Source organism: Paramisgurnus dabryanus, chromosome 17 (assembly GCF_030506205.2).
Source record: "Paramisgurnus dabryanus chromosome 17, PD_genome_1.1, whole genome shotgun sequence".
NCBI classification, from domain to species: Eukaryota; Metazoa; Chordata; class Actinopteri; order Cypriniformes; family Cobitidae; genus Paramisgurnus; species Paramisgurnus dabryanus.
This window is the reverse complement of record NC_133353.1, coordinates 6,446,230-6,464,304: the sequence shown is the minus strand read 5'-3', so window position 1 is coordinate 6,464,304 and position 18,075 is coordinate 6,446,230. Positions and strand designations below refer to the sequence as shown.

The 18,075-nt window shown below is 35.7% G+C and overlaps 3 protein-coding genes across 4 annotated transcripts; all 3 read right to left on the bottom strand.

Annotated features, from left to right (window-relative positions):
* Nucleotides 1-733: 733 nt before the first annotated feature.
* egln3 (egl-9 family hypoxia-inducible factor 3) lies at nucleotides 734-10,207 on the bottom strand. Of its 2 annotated transcripts, XM_065253782.2 has the most exons (6): nucleotides 9,890-10,207; nucleotides 7,782-8,050; nucleotides 2,171-2,290; nucleotides 1,944-2,080; nucleotides 1,784-1,857; nucleotides 734-1,700 (listed from the first exon to the last, which is right to left on the bottom strand). In XM_065253782.2, the coding sequence occupies exons 1-6, from the start codon at nucleotides 10,122-10,124 to the stop codon at nucleotides 1,672-1,674; spliced, it is 864 nt and encodes a 287-aa protein (XP_065109854.1). In that variant the 5' UTR covers nucleotides 10,125-10,207; the 3' UTR covers nucleotides 734-1,671. The 2 variants fall into 2 exon arrangements, with proteins under 2 accessions (XP_065109854.1, XP_065109855.1); XM_065253783.2 differs by lacking the exons at nucleotides 7,782-8,050; nucleotides 9,890-10,207 and adding an exon at nucleotides 5,486-6,062 and having other exon boundaries at nucleotides 735-1,700.
* A 2,623-nt stretch (nucleotides 10,208-12,830) lies between these two features.
* Nucleotides 12,831-15,113, bottom strand: sptssa (serine palmitoyltransferase, small subunit A). Its single transcript, XM_065253781.1, has 2 exons — nucleotides 15,011-15,113; nucleotides 12,831-13,805 (listed from the first exon to the last, which is right to left on the bottom strand). Exons 1-2 carry the CDS (start codon nucleotides 15,111-15,113, stop codon nucleotides 13,696-13,698), a joined length of 213 nt encoding a protein of 70 aa, XP_065109853.1. The 3' UTR covers nucleotides 12,831-13,695.
* Nucleotides 12,831-17,835, bottom strand: eapp (e2f-associated phosphoprotein). The gene is made up of 7 exons (XM_065253780.1): nucleotides 17,678-17,835; nucleotides 16,827-17,011; nucleotides 16,621-16,728; nucleotides 16,417-16,531; nucleotides 16,085-16,204; nucleotides 15,011-16,001; nucleotides 12,831-13,805 (listed from the first exon to the last, which is right to left on the bottom strand). Exons 1-6 carry the CDS (start codon nucleotides 17,746-17,748, stop codon nucleotides 15,689-15,691), a joined length of 912 nt encoding a protein of 303 aa, XP_065109852.1. The 5' UTR covers nucleotides 17,749-17,835; the 3' UTR covers nucleotides 12,831-13,805; nucleotides 15,011-15,688.
* Nucleotides 17,836-18,075: the final 240 nt, after the last annotated feature.

Sequence of the window (18,075 nt, the reverse complement as noted above, 5' to 3'; positions counted from 1 at the left end):
TGTCTACACTACAATACACTGTCTAAATAAAGCCCCCCCCCCCCCCCCCCAAAAAAAAAAATTAAAAAAAATAAAACATAAAAATAATTCCGAGTGAAAACAATGACCCACACGGATGCATTGTTTATAACGAACATTGAAGTATTCCATTAAAAATAAGAATTGTTTTGATTCCATGAGGAAATGTATTTGATGTATAAACTTTAAATTAACTGGATACAGGCAGATAGCCTGGAAATGGTAGAAATTAACTGGGGGACTCTAGTTTGAGGAGGGGGGAATTTTAAATAACTAATTTTTATGTTTCCTCCTAAGTATGTTTTCTTGAGTATTTAAATCACAAACTTTTAACAAATTTGTCCTCAGGTTAAAGAAAAAAAAATTAGTGTGAATAAGTTAATGGATATTTAACATAAGTGGAAAAATCTGTAATGAAGCCAATACATCAGTCTCTTACAGAGCCACTGTGATATGTGACAAGCTTAATGATGCATTATAAAATAATACTTGCAATAAAAATAAACTCATAATGGGAGGCATTTTTAAATGCTATTAATTGTTTAAATATATACTTGTCAACATTTGGAGTCGATCAAAAAGTTCACCAAAGTTGTCCTAAGAAATGAAGGTATTGGTTTTAAAACAACTTTTACAGTTTTGATCCACTTTAAATGTTGAGTAGTGTAATTATAACAATATTAAAGTGAAATATCTTTGTATGTGCTAAACAAGGAGACAGTGCTACATTATGGCCAAAGGAAATACTTTATTATTAAAATGAAACAACAAAGTATAAACCAGACAATTATTGACATTTCAACACTTTCAGTGTTTAATTTGGCCATTTCAAATTGTTTAAAGTACAACACATTTAAAGATGACTTTTGTTACATTTCATACCACTGTAAATTATATGAAACAAATAAGTTTTTCACTAACATTCATTCAAGCGTGTGGTTGCTCAGCATTGCTGACCCGCATGCAAGCTGATCAAATTCTCTAAGCCACACGAGGACTTAACAAGTAGGACTAAAGCAATTTCATTTCAAGTGCTTCCAAAAGTAAAGGTTTTCTTAAATGTAATGCATTACAAAAAAGACTTATTCCATATCAAACTGTCAATCAAAAACAATAATGCATACATAAACTCTTTCAATAGCAGTTAACCCTTTCATTCACTGTGTAAAGAGTAAAAACATTACCTTAAAATATATGTGCCAATGACCAGAACCACACAAACACAAAAATACAAAAACAGCAAACAAAAATGGACAAGCAAAGAAATGAAAATAATTATAATGCCTGATGCATATTTCTGCATATTTCACGTTTTTTTTTTATAAAAGTCAAATATCCACTTTTAGTTCATAAAAACATCTTTTGCCATACATCCATCACTGTTTTTTTTTTAAGAACAGATAATTATTAATATACATCTAATAGTTTATATACAAGTATAAAAAAAAATGTACATTGTTCACAAAATTGTCATTAGCAGCTAAAAAGACTCTTCACTGATATTAGGGACTGGATTCAAAGCACATAAATCATACAGTGGGTGGTGGGTAGACTGGGTACCTTCAGTGCAAAAAGCATTGCTAAAAGAAGCAAACAAAATAAGAGAAAAACAAACAAATCCTCTTGGAGGAAACAGTCTAGTGTGTTTCTACATTAAGATGATGATCGTTCCTGTGAAGACGCTGAAATGTAAAGGGAAACAATTAGATCAATGATTCAGACTAAAATATTCACTTATACTGACTTGCAGTTTAACTCAACCAACCTGTCAGGTCTCTAAATTTTCTTTTAGCTTCAGCTCTTTCCTCTGAATCAAAGTACCACACTGTGATCGCATACCTGTAACGCAAAACATACTTTAGTTTGATGTCAAAATCACCTCAAAACTTTAATCTCAGACATGAAAGCTAATACATGCAACTCACCTCGTAGCATATGATGGCTGCACCTCGTGAGGATTCCTTCGATCTGACCAAAAAAGCAAAAGTCGATCAAATAAGGGTTCGACGTCAGCCACGTAAGGTTTCCCTTCGGGAAATATTCGTAGTATCCCACCGTGCTCCTACAAAAACACAATAACATTTGGTTGATGTCATACAATGAATATGATGTAAATTACATTATAATTAAAACCATGAAGTTAAAAGTCTACCTTAGCGTTCCAGTTTTTGTTAAGATAGTAAATACAGGTAACACAGCGTCCGTCTGCATTAGGATTGTCTACGTGTTTCACATATCCCGCTCCATTTCCTGGATAACAAGCCACCATCGCCTGAAAAATAGATGAAGGCAAAACGTTAACGTCAGAGATTTATTGCAACTAACTTTATAAAACACTCATTTATCCAGGTCAACAGGCGAGTGATTAATGATCTTTTTAACGTGATCATATCAAATGAGTTTAAACTGTACAGCCCAGCCATGCTACACATCATTGAGAGTAATGTTAAAGTCAGATGTGATTTCTTAAGGCATTCCTCTAACATAACCAGAAAAGAGACTGAAAGTAAACTATTTGTGTTTACTAAAGTTACAAACCAAACCTTTTAAAAGTAGTTCTGTTTAATCACTTTGGTTAAAGGTACTTAAACTATACTAGTCAACATTTGAAGTGGATAAAACTTTAATGAACATTTAGATCCACTTTAAATGTTGGCTAGTAATTGACTCAAAATTGAATCGTTGTCTGCTTTACTACTAAAATCGGAATTTAATCTTTTAATCTATTCAACATCCTGCAGGGTTCGCACAGAGGGGTTTCCAATAGCAAGTATAAGTGCCAAAATAATCAACACAAACTATAAAATTTTTACAAAATGTCTCCTATCATGTAGATTTTGAAAATACACTTGTCATTTAAAAGTATCTAGGATAAACTTTAAAAAAAATTCAACTTAACTGTTTAAACTATAAACATTTTAGCTGAACTGGTAACAGATCATTGTATAAAACTATATTTCTTATGTCCCTAAAATTAAACATTTTGGGTTTCAGGATGTTTTAAATTGTAATAAAATATATAAAAAAGAAAAATGCACACACTATAATGTTATTTAGTAGGCTTCATCATTTACTATTATAATATAATCGATTTCAAAACAAAGCACTTCATCCAACTTATCCTGTAAGCTATGCAGACCCAAATCTTTGCATATCATTTATATTTACTCTCTTAAAGTTTTGGGTTTTGATATGCTTCAAATTATTCAAAGCATTTAAACACACCATTACACACTATGCATCCAATATACACTGGTCAACATTTGAAGTGGATCCAAAAAGTTCAAAGTTTTCCTTTAAATTCAAAATTTCATCAAACTTTTGATTCATTTAAAACGTTAACAAGTGTGCAATATTTTGAAATAGCATTTACAGATACTGCCATTATATTATACTGTTTCCTTGAAATCAAAACTAAGCACTTCATCCTACATATCCTCTTACATAAAATCTCTTTAAACCCCCAACCAAACATATAAAACGCACACAATGGGGGCAACAGTCCCCTGTGCCCGTGTTTACATTTCTGCAGACTTGTCTTTATCATAATCACGTTCCCACAATAACGGCGTACACGCAAGTTTGTCGTCACAGCGCAGAATAAACATGTAGCTGCACAGAGAGAAGGAAGTGTGTGCGTGCATGTGTGGATGAAGAGAGCGCATCTGGCCAGCAGCCAGCGCTGCAAGGGTTTAATGACAGTGCTACGTGTTGAGCGTGTTGTCTACTGTACCACACAGAGTTCAGCTGCGATGGCCAAACACAGCCCTAAACCAACTCACACACAGTATGAAGCTATGACTCAACACTAAAACTCATAACGCCCACGAGTCAATATGAAACCAAAACAATAAGATGAGGAATACTTTCTCTTTATACGTGTAATAAAGGAGAATATTTCGCAATAGACGTTACATATCGAAAAATAGTTTGGTGCTTAATCTTATTTGATAAAGTTTAAACCAATTGTTATTATTAAGTTAAAACAACTTGGTTTTGTAAGTCAATTCAACCTATTTTAGGCTTTGATATGTTGACATTAATTACAAAAACAAGTTGAAATAGTTTAACTTAATTTTTTAAGTAACATAAAATATATGTTGACTTAACAAAAATGCTGCATTTTTTTAAAATGTACTCAGGATTATTATTATTATGTTATCATTTATAGGTTTATTTTACCTATACAAAATGTAGTTTTGGGTCTTTTCTGTAAGTTTTAAGTCTCTTTAAGGAAGGAAATTCATTTCTTAATGCATTTACATTAGAACACTTTTCACAAATGCTTACAAATGACAAAAACTAAAAAAAAAAAACGCTCTTCACCACCTAAAGTTCATGTCAGCAGCTGACCTGAGTAAAAATGTTCTCTCTAACATCCTGTTTCTTCATTGTATTCTTGTTAACCCAGTGTACACCCGTGTGGTGAGGAGTCACGTACAGATTATCTGGTCCATTCATCACCAGTAACAGTGAAACCAGTGTGTGCCAAAAACCACTGTACTGTAACTTTTCTAAACAAAGGCTTGAACACAGACAAAAACTAATGTGACAACCCGTGCTTACTCGGATAAAACACGTAAACAGAACTTTTGTTGATATATAAACATACACATTGTAATGTTTTTCTATAATGTAATGATGATATAAAGGTATAAAAAGCCTGCTTTTCACAATAAGGTTTACAATTAGTTAAACTAACATAAACTAACAATAAACAACACTTCTACAGCATTTATTTATTATTCTTAGTTCACATTAATTTAGGCATTAACTAATACATTTATAAAATCAAGAGTTGTAACTGTTTAAATTAATTAATGCACCATAAACTAGAGGCTAACGGTGTTGACATTAACTAAAATTTACAAGAAGTAATAAATTTTGAAAAACTATCTTGTTCATTGTTTGTTTATGTTAGTTAATGCATTTACAAATGTTTAGTAGTAATACAACCTTATTGTAAAGTGTTACCACATTTTGTAACATCTTACAAACTAAATTAAATAATGTTTAACAGATTAGTATTTAATTTATATTAATATATGAAATTATGTGAATGCATGTGACTGTGAACTTTTAAAGTGTTAACTACTACTGGACAGAAGAATCAATTATGAAGGTTGACGTTTTGTGACAACATGCCCCAATAGCCAAACAAAGTATGGCGCGTGCCATTAAACAGCATATTAAAGTTTTTCAGCTAAATATAAACAAACTTAAAGTAGACATGTTTTGTATTTTAACTGCCTATCAAGACCTCTGACTTAAACCCTGCAGTTTTTTAGATCATTCCACAGCTTCCCTGTATCAATATGAATCAATTATATAAAGACTCTCCTGTAAATGAATCAAAGTTAACTGCCATAGGCTACTTAATTTGTCATGTAAACCATTACAAATTTTTTCGTATATGATTCATGTAAAACAAATACCAAAATTTGAAGTAGCCTATACGAATGCTCACCTTTGATCTCGCACGAATACTTTTGCCCAATCGCCCGACGCATAAAGATATCAATTTATCAATGAGTGTCAATAAGAAATTGACAGCCTCTGTGCCCCTCTCGTTCCCATTAACCCAAGATATTTTATCTCCTCTGATATTCCTCCTGCAAACTCCTCCATCGCTTCGCCCGGCCAGTTGCCCGTCAACGAGAAGTCCACAATAATGCATGCGCTTGACTTGACCCAACACCATGTGTCCCGCTATGTCCCCCAAAAAATGGTCCACGTAAAAGAAGCCCGTGTCCAATAAAGCAGGCACGACCTGCTCCAAAGCCAGCTTTTCCAACTGACTGTCCAAAGTGTCCTGAAGAAACGGCATAATTGTATCTTGAGCTCGGTGCATTCAAATCAATGAAGGAAGTTTTTCAAAGTGATCTCTAATGTCACGAGCTCGATTGTTGAGATCCAGATAAAGACTGCCACATTCACTGAACAACAGCTGAGTCGGGTGGGTTTTATCGGAGCTGTGCGCGCAGATCCATGTCCGCGCACCTGAAGCGCATGTGGAACGTGCAGGATGCTTGTCGCGCTTCAGTGGGCGGATTTTTATGTGAAAACCCCCATTCAATTCGCTCTTCAACCATTGGACGGCAGATGAGATTAGACAATACACGTTTCCTGAAAATACGCATTGTTTTCACCAGGGGGCGCCCTGCGGCTCAAAAACATTCCTCATGAATAGAGGCATTCAAATCTCTGGATGCGTGCTTGTGTTAACAAATACGTGTTTACTAAGAAGTGAAACTCTATAACTTCCAATAATATATATATATGAGTGTCGAAAAGCCTCCATTTTCATTGCATAACATTCAAATTACGTTTAAAGAAAATGCTCGTATCACAAACAGCTGTGATTGGCCATTCTCTGACAGGCGCTGAGGAAAATAACAAATATCACGTGACAGAACTGTCTACGTGCGACTTCAGCAGCAGTCAGTATGATCATTTGCATCTGAATAAAGTTTATTTAAGGATTTAACACTGGGTTTTCTACTTCACGTAAACTTGTTTACTTGTTTCTAATTGTTATTGTGTCATTTAAAGATGACAAATGTAAAACAGATATCAATTCTTGGAAATAGTTGGATTTCTTGGTCGTGGTCCAAACCCAGAGGGAACAAACTGCAGAAAAATACCTTAAATGAACTTTAATGCTTTGCAAAAAACATCTGTCACATGCATAAATGTAAAAACATATTGCGTAATATTCGAGTTATGAATGTTTCCCCGTTCATATTTGTATTTATTTGGTGTTCTTCAATAAAAAAATAAAATCTATATAATAAATAAATAATTGACATTATTTATGATGAATGATATGATCGTAAATAATGCAATTTTAATTGTACTTTGGCATCTAGACACATAAAAATACACGATAAACAGACCCGTCTTATAAATAGCCTAATTATACTTGACTAAGAGATAAGACTAAACTAAAAATAAATGAGGGAAAAAAACAAAGTTTTTAGGACAACATGTATCGTACGTGACCAATCTTGGCATTCAGACACGCCCAATTTAGACACCTCTCCAGTGCTACGTGCCATTCTACCCGCTTGATCTTATTCTACGAGTTCAGCCAAACTGCCTGATTTACAGTAAAACCTTGAATTTTCCGGCAACAGACACGAAAACAGTTTTATGGATGGTTTACATTTAACAATTTAAATATAGTATGAGTAAAATAGAAGATAAAACGATGCGTGTCATGTTGTATCTTTGATATTTAATTTATTTCCATCAGAGCGCGCAACATCATACAGCGTAACAGATTAAAATGGGTTTGGTTAATGGCCATGACCAAACACCGCCATTGAGGAGACGAGCAGTTGCATGTACACGTTCATTACAATCATGCGCACAAATCCCCCGCTGGCATTAACAAGTGGCATAAAAACAGAGCTCTTCCGCAAGCACTTTAAGTTAAAACATATCCTAACTGAACTAAATAACATTTTTTCTCCAAACTGAAAAGAAAATGCACATTACACTTGATTCTACCCTTCTGATCAACTTTAAAACTTCGCAGAACATTTACATGTTAATATTTCTAATGCACAGCATTTTCGTATTTGCCTTTTGCACAAAAGCATCTAAGTAAACAGGCATATGCATTATGCAAGTAAGTCATTTCATGAACGTTTACGCACGCAAGTGGTACAAAATAAGTGCAATAAACTTAATCTTAATCATTAATTGTTGAAAGGAGCACAAACACCTGTTGTTTCTTAACACACACAAATAACTCGTACCTTGTGTCGTCCTCTGATTTTGTATTTGTCCAGTTTGCCGTCCGCGCACGTGATGAGTTTGTCCATTCTGGTTAACAGATAGCCAACGTTTAGACACCAACTTTCAGATCCATCGACCCATGCAATCTTATCCCCTCGAATAGTTGTGCTTTTCCCCAATTTCTGGCTCACTAACTGTCCGTCTTGCATATTGCCACTTTGATGGATTCGTCTCACCTCCTGAAGCACGCGATCGCCAATTCTGTCTCCCAGAAAATTATCCACGATACGAGAAGGGGTTTTAACATTAAGTGGCATGGCATCTTACGCACAGAAGCCAGTGGCACATGCCACTGTGTTTTGTGGCACTTCCGGTTTCAATTGGCTCGTACCAGTGGCTCGTCGAGTGGCACTTCCGGTGTCCAGTGGCTCATGCCACTCCGTTTAGTGGCTCGTCGAGTGGCACTTCCGGTGTCCAGTGGCTCATGTCACTGTTTAGTGGTGGCTCGTCGAGGGGCACTTCCGATGTCCAGTGGCTCATACCATTCCGTTTGTGGGTTGTCTACTGACACATGTCAGTAAAACTTAGGTCTGTTGGATTGAGGCATGTGGCACTGATATTCACCGATCGATCATTACAGATCCGAGAGTAACTTACGCGTGCTGCTGCTATGTTCATTTAATTAATTGTGACACAATGATTTTGTGTGTCCTTTTTGACTGTCTGGTGTTTCAGGTAACCGAATGCGTGAAATGCATCGATATTCATAATGATCATAATTCACAATTTAAGTATTAAAAATGTAAATATTTAAAATGGGAAGGCAAATATTTTATATATTTAATAAAGCACAACATGCCTGAGCTATATTGCATAATACTGTTAAGTTTTTAATATAAATTTTCTAATTGCATTATTTGTGAAAATGTAGTCTGTGAGTGGCATGTTTTTATTTGTAAGTGCCAATGTGTTGTATTTAATAAAAAGTGTCATTTATAAGAATCTCGCAGGATATTATAATATTTTTTTCTGCAAGTACCGCATTTACACACATGCACGCCAAAACAGTAGGTGTCAGTCTAACCATGTTTATGTTTAAAAAAACAATGTCCTATTACATATTTTACAACTTGATATTTATTTTATTTTTTTACAACTTGATATTTACACGGTGTTGACAGTGCAGATACGTCACGTGCCCTTCAAAATTACATTTTATACAGTCTATATAGATTGTTGTCTATAAGAAATAAGGGTTTGAACAAATTATTATTTCACAACATTTATGAGAGAGTAATTATTTTAAATAAATTGTTGGATTATTTCAAAACAAAACAGATTTACAAAACACTTAGCAAAACACTTTACAAATGATTAAATCAAACACAGTTTTTCCTTTATTTTATGCATTTCAATGGATCTAAATGTTGCCTACAGTATGCTTTAAGAAGGGGTCAGTTTTTTTTCTTCGATCTCGTCTTTCATTTAAAGGGTAGTAGACTCACCTAAATTAGGCAAAAAAAAAAAAAAAAAAGATTTACAAAAACTGAATAAATATTAAGAAAAGGCACAATGTTCACACGACCATGGCTCAGACAAATACTGTGCTTTATTAAATGAAAACACTCAAAATATTATGCATTTCCATTTTAAATATTGTGATCATACAATTCCTTTATGAACGAGCGTCAAGATGATATATTTAGCTCTCGACTCAATTTACGCATTCGGTTACCTGAAACATCAGAGTCTAAAAGGACACACAAAATCATTGTGTCACAATTAAATGAACATAGCAGCAGCACGCGTAAGTTACGCTCGAATCTGTAATGATCGATCAGTGACTATCAGTGCCACATGCCTCAATCAAACAGACCTAAGTTTTACTGAAATGTGTCAGTGTACGAGCAACCAAACGGAGTGGTATGAGCCACTGGACATCGGAAGTGCCACTCGACGAGCCACTAAAAAGTGGCATGAGCCACTGGACACCGGAAGTGCCACTCGACGAGCCACTGGTACGAGCCAATGGAACCCGGAAGTGCCACTAAACATAGTGGCACGTGCCAGTGGCGTCTGTGCGTAAGATGCCATGCCACTTTATGTTAAAACTGCTACTGCACGATACACAGACCGTACGAGTTCATGCATGGGACTATGTATTGTAAGACTAGTTTGTGTGTGTTAAGTCGTTTTTGTTCTTTATATTTTGCCCGGTTACTGCGAGGTTTCTTGAGCTCTTTGGGCGCTTCCATGCTCGCGTTGGTTTGATCTGGACACCTGTCCTGCCTGCTATGATCCCGATCGTGTCTGGTAAAAGTTGTTTGATCTTCTGCAGTGGGATTTTCTTGATATTCTGCCATTTAAAACGGTATAGCAAGAGCAAGTGCGCACACTTAATGAAAGATGAGAGTGTTTCTGAGCTACGTGAACAGCAACACATGTGTCAAACCCTAATATAGAGCACGCACGCACGCACACACATACATATACACAAGCTTATACAAGAAAAGATGCTTACTGACACAATGACAACTTTTGAAGGAATGTACAAGTTTAGGATGAAAAGGTACAAATGTGGAGTTAGGATTATTATTTCATGCCAAGTGTCAGATTAAATTTATACTGTAAATAGGTGGAAGCTTAATGCTAATCCAGTTTTAAAAGTAGGTAATGAAAACAATTATATAATAAGAAAAATAACTACTTGATCTGAAAAGAAGCATATTCTGAGATAAAATAAGTTTTTGATCCAAAGTTGTCTCTCATAAATTAACTTTTAATTTTATTAGAGACCTAATAAATAATAAAATAATGGAGAAACCTAAATATGCATGTATACAAATATACATCCTAAAAAAATGCTGGGTTATTTTCAACCCAGAGTTGGGTCAAAAAGGGGCTGGCTAGCCCAGCCTGCTGGGTTGTAATTTAACCCATGCGGAGTTGTTTCAACCCAACATGCTGCCCATTGTTGGGTCAAATATAAACATCATCTGGGTTAATTTCAACCCAGCTGCTGGCCTCTTTCCTTTTTGACCCAACGCTGGGCTAAAAATAACCCAGCATTTTTTAGAGTGCAGTATTTTCAAGTCATTTTTAAAATGCAAAAATTATTTTTACAACAACGTGAAGATATTGCATGTATATTCATATACATACAATATCCATTTTTTCATGAACCACAAGAACAAAGCCAGTATCTCCTTTATATTACATGCACAAACAACAGTCACTACATTTGTAAATCCTTGCACTTCTTTCATCAGATGTCAACTGTGTATAATCACAACAACATAATATCTGGTTTAAGTTTTATTTAATGTGGTTTATGTATGGTAATCTCAAATCTTTTTTTGTTACGGGATAATGCAGACAGGGCTAAATCCGTTCTGCTCTGGCTGTCTGAAGTGGCTTGAAAAAGAAAATGCACGTTGATTTGCTAAAAATAGCACGGAAATAATTAAGGCGATATCACAGACGTGACGCTTGTGCTGTCCCAAGACATCTGTTTGTTGGCTTTGGTTTCAGGGATTACATGGAGTTCACTTATTGCACAATGCACTGTGATAAATGCCGCACTGTGATATGGGTTGTAAACATAATCATTTACCTCCCCTCCCAGGGTTTCATGGATACCTAAGATATGTACACATTGCAAGAAATATAACTCTTCTGATTTGCATATAGATCAGATCAATGTTTATCTTCATTTGTGTTCGTCTACAAAAGGTCAGAGTGCCATGAAAGATAACCCTGGGTGTGTACGCAACCAACAGTTTCCTAGAAAGATGAACCGCTGTCTTGCCCAACAGATCTGCAATTGCAACTTTGGCTGGACATTTTATTTGCTTTACATTTCAAGTGCAAACTCCAGGCAACACGTGAGGGTGTACGTGTGAAATGTGAATGTACTCATCCTAAAGTTTTAAGTGTAACCAGCTGCTATTTTCATTTTGAGCTGAGGCCAGTGATTTGAATCTGAGAGCTGGGTAATATTCTTGATTGATGTGTGTAGGCTGACTGTAATGTTTTGAACATGTATAGCAGCTATAGGAAAACTTCCTCTACACCTTGGTAAGAAGAACCACCATCCCCTGTACGCTTACTAAATACGTGACTGATATAGATATGTAGTTTGTATACATGCAGAGCTTTGAATGAACTTATCTGGGGTCTGCAATCACACCCGGACCACCACGTTGATATATAGCTAAAGACACGTATAGTATATTAGTTATAAGCAATTGTATTTTGATAGCTTCCTTTAATATTGAACGGCCATCTTTGAGCGAATCCTATGCGGCAATAATAAAACGATTACAATATTTATATTGTAAACAATTAGATCATATTGTGGAATTTACAGGGTCTCCTCACCTTAGTAAACTTCAAATTCAAGGACCTTTCAAGGACTTTCCAGGTCAAATACCCTCAAATTCAAGGACAAAATGTGGGGACACATTTCAAGTGAGAGCAAGGTTACAGCGTGTTTCTTTAAAGATACATTGTTACAATTGCCTTTTGAGGGAACTCGCGCTGCGTCACTGCGGTGACACTTTGGGGACGCCTCCAATGGTAAGTGCGTCTGAATGTGTATATAAAATTCTAAAATATTGCCAAAGATGGGGACGGGGGTTACAGGAACGCAGAAAGTATGGCAAGGGAGACGCAGCGTCTCGTTCCCTTCTCAGGTAACAACAGTTACATACGTAACCCGAGACATTTAATGCGTCAAACACAACTATGCAAAAAAGCATTTTGATATGAATCAACATTCACATACAGAAGATATAAGCATTTAAAGTGAACAGTTTAGCACGTGTGCTTAAAAAGTCTAGAATTTTTATGATATTATCCTACACTACACAGGGAATAAAATTGATTTTTTCCAGAAAACTTTCAGCACTTTCAACGACCTGTATCTATGTATGTGTTTTCAAAAACTTCCCAGGGCCTTGAAATCCCCCCCCAGATTCACAAACTTTCAAGGATTTCAAGGACCCGTGGGAACCCTGAATTTATGTGTCCTTAACTATTTACAATAACGAAATAATGCTCATGACATATTTTAAAGATTCAACACATCATACAATTTTTATTTTTTAGTCTTAGCGTCTGTTATTTACAGTATGTTAACTTCAACAACTTAAAGTAGATTTAAAACAGAAGTTTACACTCAAAGGCATTATACTTTCGCCATAGGCACCAAAACGGACAGATAAAAAAGTCTGGGCATTGAATAAGCATCACTACATTATCATCAAATTATTCATCTGATGATAATTGCTATGCATGAAACACTGTGCCTACTTTTTGGGGAGAAACCAACAATGACATGAATACAACGTTAACCAAACAGTCTTCTGATTTACCGTCACATAGGCTGATTCTGATGTATGACCCATCTTACTTATAAGCACTGATGGACATCACACATCAGTTCAGATAATTATGTACTGCGTGACTCACAAAGGTGAGATAATAAATATTGTGCTGGTCATGACAAAAACAGTATCAACAATTCATCATAACCACTATAGCGAACCAAATCATTTAGGTCAGCAAAAATAAACTCTATACAAACTTTACAAATATGTATACAATTAAATATACACATTCATATCAAAAAATATTTATCATCTGAATATACCGCTGCCACGAAGGAAAAGGATCATTAAAAACAAAAAGTTGTAGTACATATAAAAAGACAGGGCAGTGTGTGCTACTGCAATTACAGGATTTTGCACTTATGTGGGACTACATAGCCACACAAATGATAAGACTGTATGAGACATGCCTTCTCACTCATCATCAATCCGTCCTTGCGCACACTGATCACAGGTCAGCTGGTAAATAGTTCCAGAACAGTTCCTTTTTATTATGGCCACCAGGGGGAGCTCGCGAGCTTTCTGATGATTACTGGAGATGACGTCACTGTGACTGGACTACTTCAAAATAGTGTAATATAGCCATTATGTGCTGGGGCATGAACACATAACCAGTGTACACTGCCATTGCTGCCACTGTGATGAGAAGAGAATCTGACATTTCTATTAAGGAAACTATGTAAACTTGATATATAATATTTGCAGATGTATACTAGTTTTAGTACTACTCTACTGTTTTAGAGTGTGAAAGTAAATAAAATATGAAAATACGTGTGTGGAAAAACTTTGCAACAGAAATAAAATAATATTGAATATATACATAGTATTATAGCATTTTTATAAAAATTATTTGTGATTATAAATGATTGCTTCATAGTAAACTATATCCTATATTAAATATTACGTTACCTCACAGGTCTTTTTGCTTTTAAATAAGACAAGAAGTCTGTACAATAAATATATGACTAGTTAATAAATAACCAGTCAGATGTTTGGACACACAAACTATTTACAATGACATTTTACACCCTTAGTCACTTGTTTGCTACTTTTTAAATATTCTTTTAACACAAACAGTTAATCATCACATTATTGATGTGCAAACATAGCACGATAAAACGTCACTGTGTATCAAGTGACAAATGTGGCTCACGTGACCGCTGTGAATCATAAACAGTAAGCTTGCTCGACTTTATTCGGCACCACAAGATTTGACAGCCGGATGACGTCAAAGTACCGCGAGAGCAATTCGCGAAACCATACGGAGGAGTCTGTTTCAAATCGCTCTCGCGGAACTTTGACGTCATCCGGCTGTCGGTTCGTGCAGCGCCACATAAAGTTGAACAAGCCTACTAGTGTATTTGAAACGTAATACACCAAGCGCGGCGCAGGTAAAACTGGTTGAATTTATCATGCTTAACACCTTCCGAGAACCGACCTGAAAATCAAGTCGTGTTATGTCATATATTTAAATGCTTAACGTTACACCCGCAATTAGCGCGTAACATGACTCGTTCAGTTAAAAACAGACACGTTCAACGACAGAGATTTGAACTTGCATCTATAAATTTAATAAAGTTTTACAGAAAATGTGTACATGTTGTAAAATTCTAGTTAATTTACAACCAGTTCGGGTGAACACTCGAAGAAACCAAAGTTGACAAACTAACGTTATGTTATATCTAAAGTAAAAACAAATAACATAAACGTAACGTTCGTAAACCAATTAATAAAACATATGAATGCAAAGAACGTATTTATGGAATGAAGCGTAACGTTATACCTTTGCCTGAGCGTCAGACCTTCACATATATCGAGTCGATCACATTTAACAGTTTGTTTTGATCGATAAAGGATACTGAAGATGGTCCTCTCCCACGGCTCCAACATATACAGCGCTGTTACGAGTAGATATTGGTAATAAAACCAAGATAGTTGTTTCCAGGCATCACCAAACGCCATATTTTCACTGTGCTCGTGTTAATCTCGCCGCTCCCTTCCGGTCGAACACCTGAAAGCGCCGATTGGTGCGTTTAGAAACAAAATAAAAGTCCCGCCCATAAAACAAGAAAACGTTGCCAGGGAATCTCAACAGGTTACGATTTTAATATCTGCACACAGTTTGAGAGGATTTAAAAACAAATCCATGTAAAATTAGTACAAAATTACATTTATTTACATGACACAAGTAATGTTAGGAGCACTTTATGATGATGACTTAAGCTTTATACAGCACTAAATATGTCACATGTAATTTACGTATGTGCCCTCACCTGGTATGAAAATATAATTTAATAAAAGCAACAACAACAAAAAAAAAAACACTCAAATGAGGCTAAACAACACTGTTCATGAAAAAATGAGTGGAATGTAAAAGATTAAATCAAGCAATTAAAATGAACAGCAGAATATAAATCTATAGCCATCTTTCGCATTATATGCTTTTTACAGTAAAGTTGGTAATTTCATGGTAGTGTGTACCACATCAGACCGACCAAATAACATGGTTTGGGTTTCCAATAGTCCAAGAAATGTCCTTAGCTGTAGCTTGCCAAGATATTGAAGAAATGGTACACCTCATCTTTATCATACACAGCCACTTCAGTGGAGCATTCGGTACACTTGACGGGGTGATAAATCTCTTCTTCATCCATTCCTGCTAAGCGTACATCAGTCAGGCCGGCATCCGTCTCCATCTCTGCTCCTGCGGCGGCCGGGTCCTGCTGAGCTTTGTTCCTGCGTCGATTCTGCTTTCTTTTATTAGCCGTTTTGTATCTCAATACTTCCTCTTTATTGACAGAACAGTTCATCACAAACATTGCTCTGTACTGAGTCCGATATTTCTCATGTCTGTGGGTTGAAAACATCACATATTAATGTTCTTATTATCTATCATTGTTTGATTGTACTGTAAGATATCCACGGGATTGTACCTCTGACAATCCAGGCATAAGGTGGTCATACAGGCAGGACAGTTGAGAACAGCATCACTGCTTGGAAGGCCCTGGGTCTTGTTTTTTCGCTTCATTGACTGGGGCATCCTCCTTTGATATCTGTACCAATTAATACAAGTGAACAACTTAAAGGCATAATATATCAATTTAGAGGTGGCTAAACAACAACAATGGCGTAGCTTGCTGACGCTGTTAAATAGTGTGGAACGAACGATGGGAGTTGAAGTCTTCTGAGTAAATGGCTGTTTTTATTCAATAACAATAGACATTACAGCATTTATTTGGTAGTAAACATCTGAAGACAAACTCACCCTCTTCTTCGTGCGTCCACCCAAGCCTGATCGCGATCATCCTCATCCGGGTCATAAAAAAGCTCGTCATTGGTAAGTACGGAGCGCTGTTTTCTCCTGTTACCCTGAGAACTGCCTGACAGACACCAATACACAAACCAGCATTAAGAACTCTTCTTACCAATCATGAATGAAAAAACAATACAAATTCAGTTTGACAATCACCAGCTTTCTCATCTTGCTCTTCATCCGAGTCAAAGTAAATGCTGTCATATTCTTGAGGCGGACGTACGTTTGATGTGGACGTTCCATCAACGGCTCCAGAAGTTTGACCTTTAATGAATAAAAAAATTATGAATTCAGAATCAAACATGTAGGATTAATGATGTCACATAAACAAGCACAGATATTTAATTTGCAGTGATTGCAACCTTGAGTTGAGGATGTGGTCCAGCTGTTTTCCATGGTCTTCATGGTGGTGTTCAGCTCCGCCTCCATCTCTTTCTCAAACTCATCTCCGCTGGAGGATTCACTCTCACCGGTGAGATACTCTCTGATGAGCTTCTTCTTCTGATCAGGAGTCCCGTTGAGAAGAATGTCAAGTTCATCCTCAGAACTGAAGACAGAAAAAAAATATGGGAATGACATAAAGAAATTATTATTTCTATATGGGTGATTATATAATTGCAGGTACATTTGGTGTCCAAAGTTTTTCTTCTTATTTTAACTTTTTTTAATAATTAAAAAAGTAAAGAATTACAAATTATGTTACTGTCAAACCAAGGTACAGTAAATCAACACTGTGTGTGTCAACAGTGTTACTCTACCTTTGACAGAAACAGAACTGAAATATCTGGACAACCGGAAGTCGTAATTTTTAGCAATAAAAGACACTTTTTACAGAAAATATTTTGTTGTTATGGCCTTTAAAGCTGTGTGATCCATGACAAGAAGTACCAGATTATCAAATTAATTAATAAAAAATATAATTATTAAAAAAAGCCGAAAATGAAATTGGACAGCAAATGTAATTAGAATTGTACAACGTTAATCACCCGTAAGACTTTTCACAGCGTGCAATGTTGCAAAGAAACTTTAAAGAAAAAAAGCTTACACACAAAAGAAACAATAACGTATCAAAATGGATAACAGAATTCTTACAACAGCTAAACATTGACATAAATGAACAACCAAACGCATGTTTTAATGGTGATCAGTTTGTTTACATGTGCACGTGAGAGGCCACTGTCATCGCTTATTTAGAAATAATTCATCTGTTTACCTGCTTCCTGCGTCATCATCATCACTTGGCTCCTCGATCTCATATAAATTATAATCTTCTTTTCGGTTCATTTTTCTGTTTTTGAGCAGATCGCAATAAAATTGTACGTGTTTCAGCTTCTAATAACATTAACGGAAACCGAATTGCAGAATATTTCCGGGTCACGCTTTAACGTCAAGATGACGCTTTCAAAATAAAAGTCAAATAAGAAGCGAAAGACTTCGCTTTTTTGTTTTATCATGCTGGAGTGCTATCATGCATTATAAATATTATTGAATTATGAGTAACGAGTAGATTTTCTTTCAGAGCTTATATTCATACAACCGTAAAACCATGTTGTTTACAATAATTGCATAATACTGCAATAATAAACAAATGTTTTGCATGCTGTATATGAG

Bases quoted from the DNA above. Each gene is read 5' to 3' on its own strand.
- eapp (XM_065253780.1), bottom strand. From the start codon at position 17,748: ATGAACCGAAAAGAAGATTATAATTTATATGAGATCGAGGAGCCAAGT. The intron at 16,532-16,620 runs GTGATTGTCAAA...GGTGTCTGTCAG, and splicing joins AGAGCAAGATGAGAAAGCTG to GCAGTTCTCAGGGTAACAGG. The intron at 16,002-16,084 runs GTACAATCCCGT...TTCAACCCACAG, and splicing joins TTATGCCTGGATTGTCAGAG to ACATGAGAAATATCGGACTC.
- sptssa (XM_065253781.1), bottom strand. From the start codon at position 15,113: ATGGCGTTTGGTGATGCCTGGAAACAACTATCTTGGTTTTATTACCAA. The intron at 13,806-15,010 runs GTATCCTTTATC...TAGAAATGTCAG, and splicing joins GTGGGAGAGGACCATCTTCA to ATTCTCTTCTCATCACAGTG.
- egln3 (XM_065253782.2), bottom strand. From the start codon at position 10,124: ATGGCAGAATATCAAGAAAATCCCACTGCAGAAGATCAAACAACTTTT. The intron at 8,051-9,889 runs GTATCGTGCAGT...AAACCCCTTCTC, and splicing joins CATGAACTCGTACGGTCTGT to GTATCGTGGATAATTTTCTG. The intron at 1,858-1,943 runs GTGAGTTGCATG...TTTGCGTTACAG, and splicing joins CAGCCATCATATGCTACGAG to GTATGCGATCACAGTGTGGT.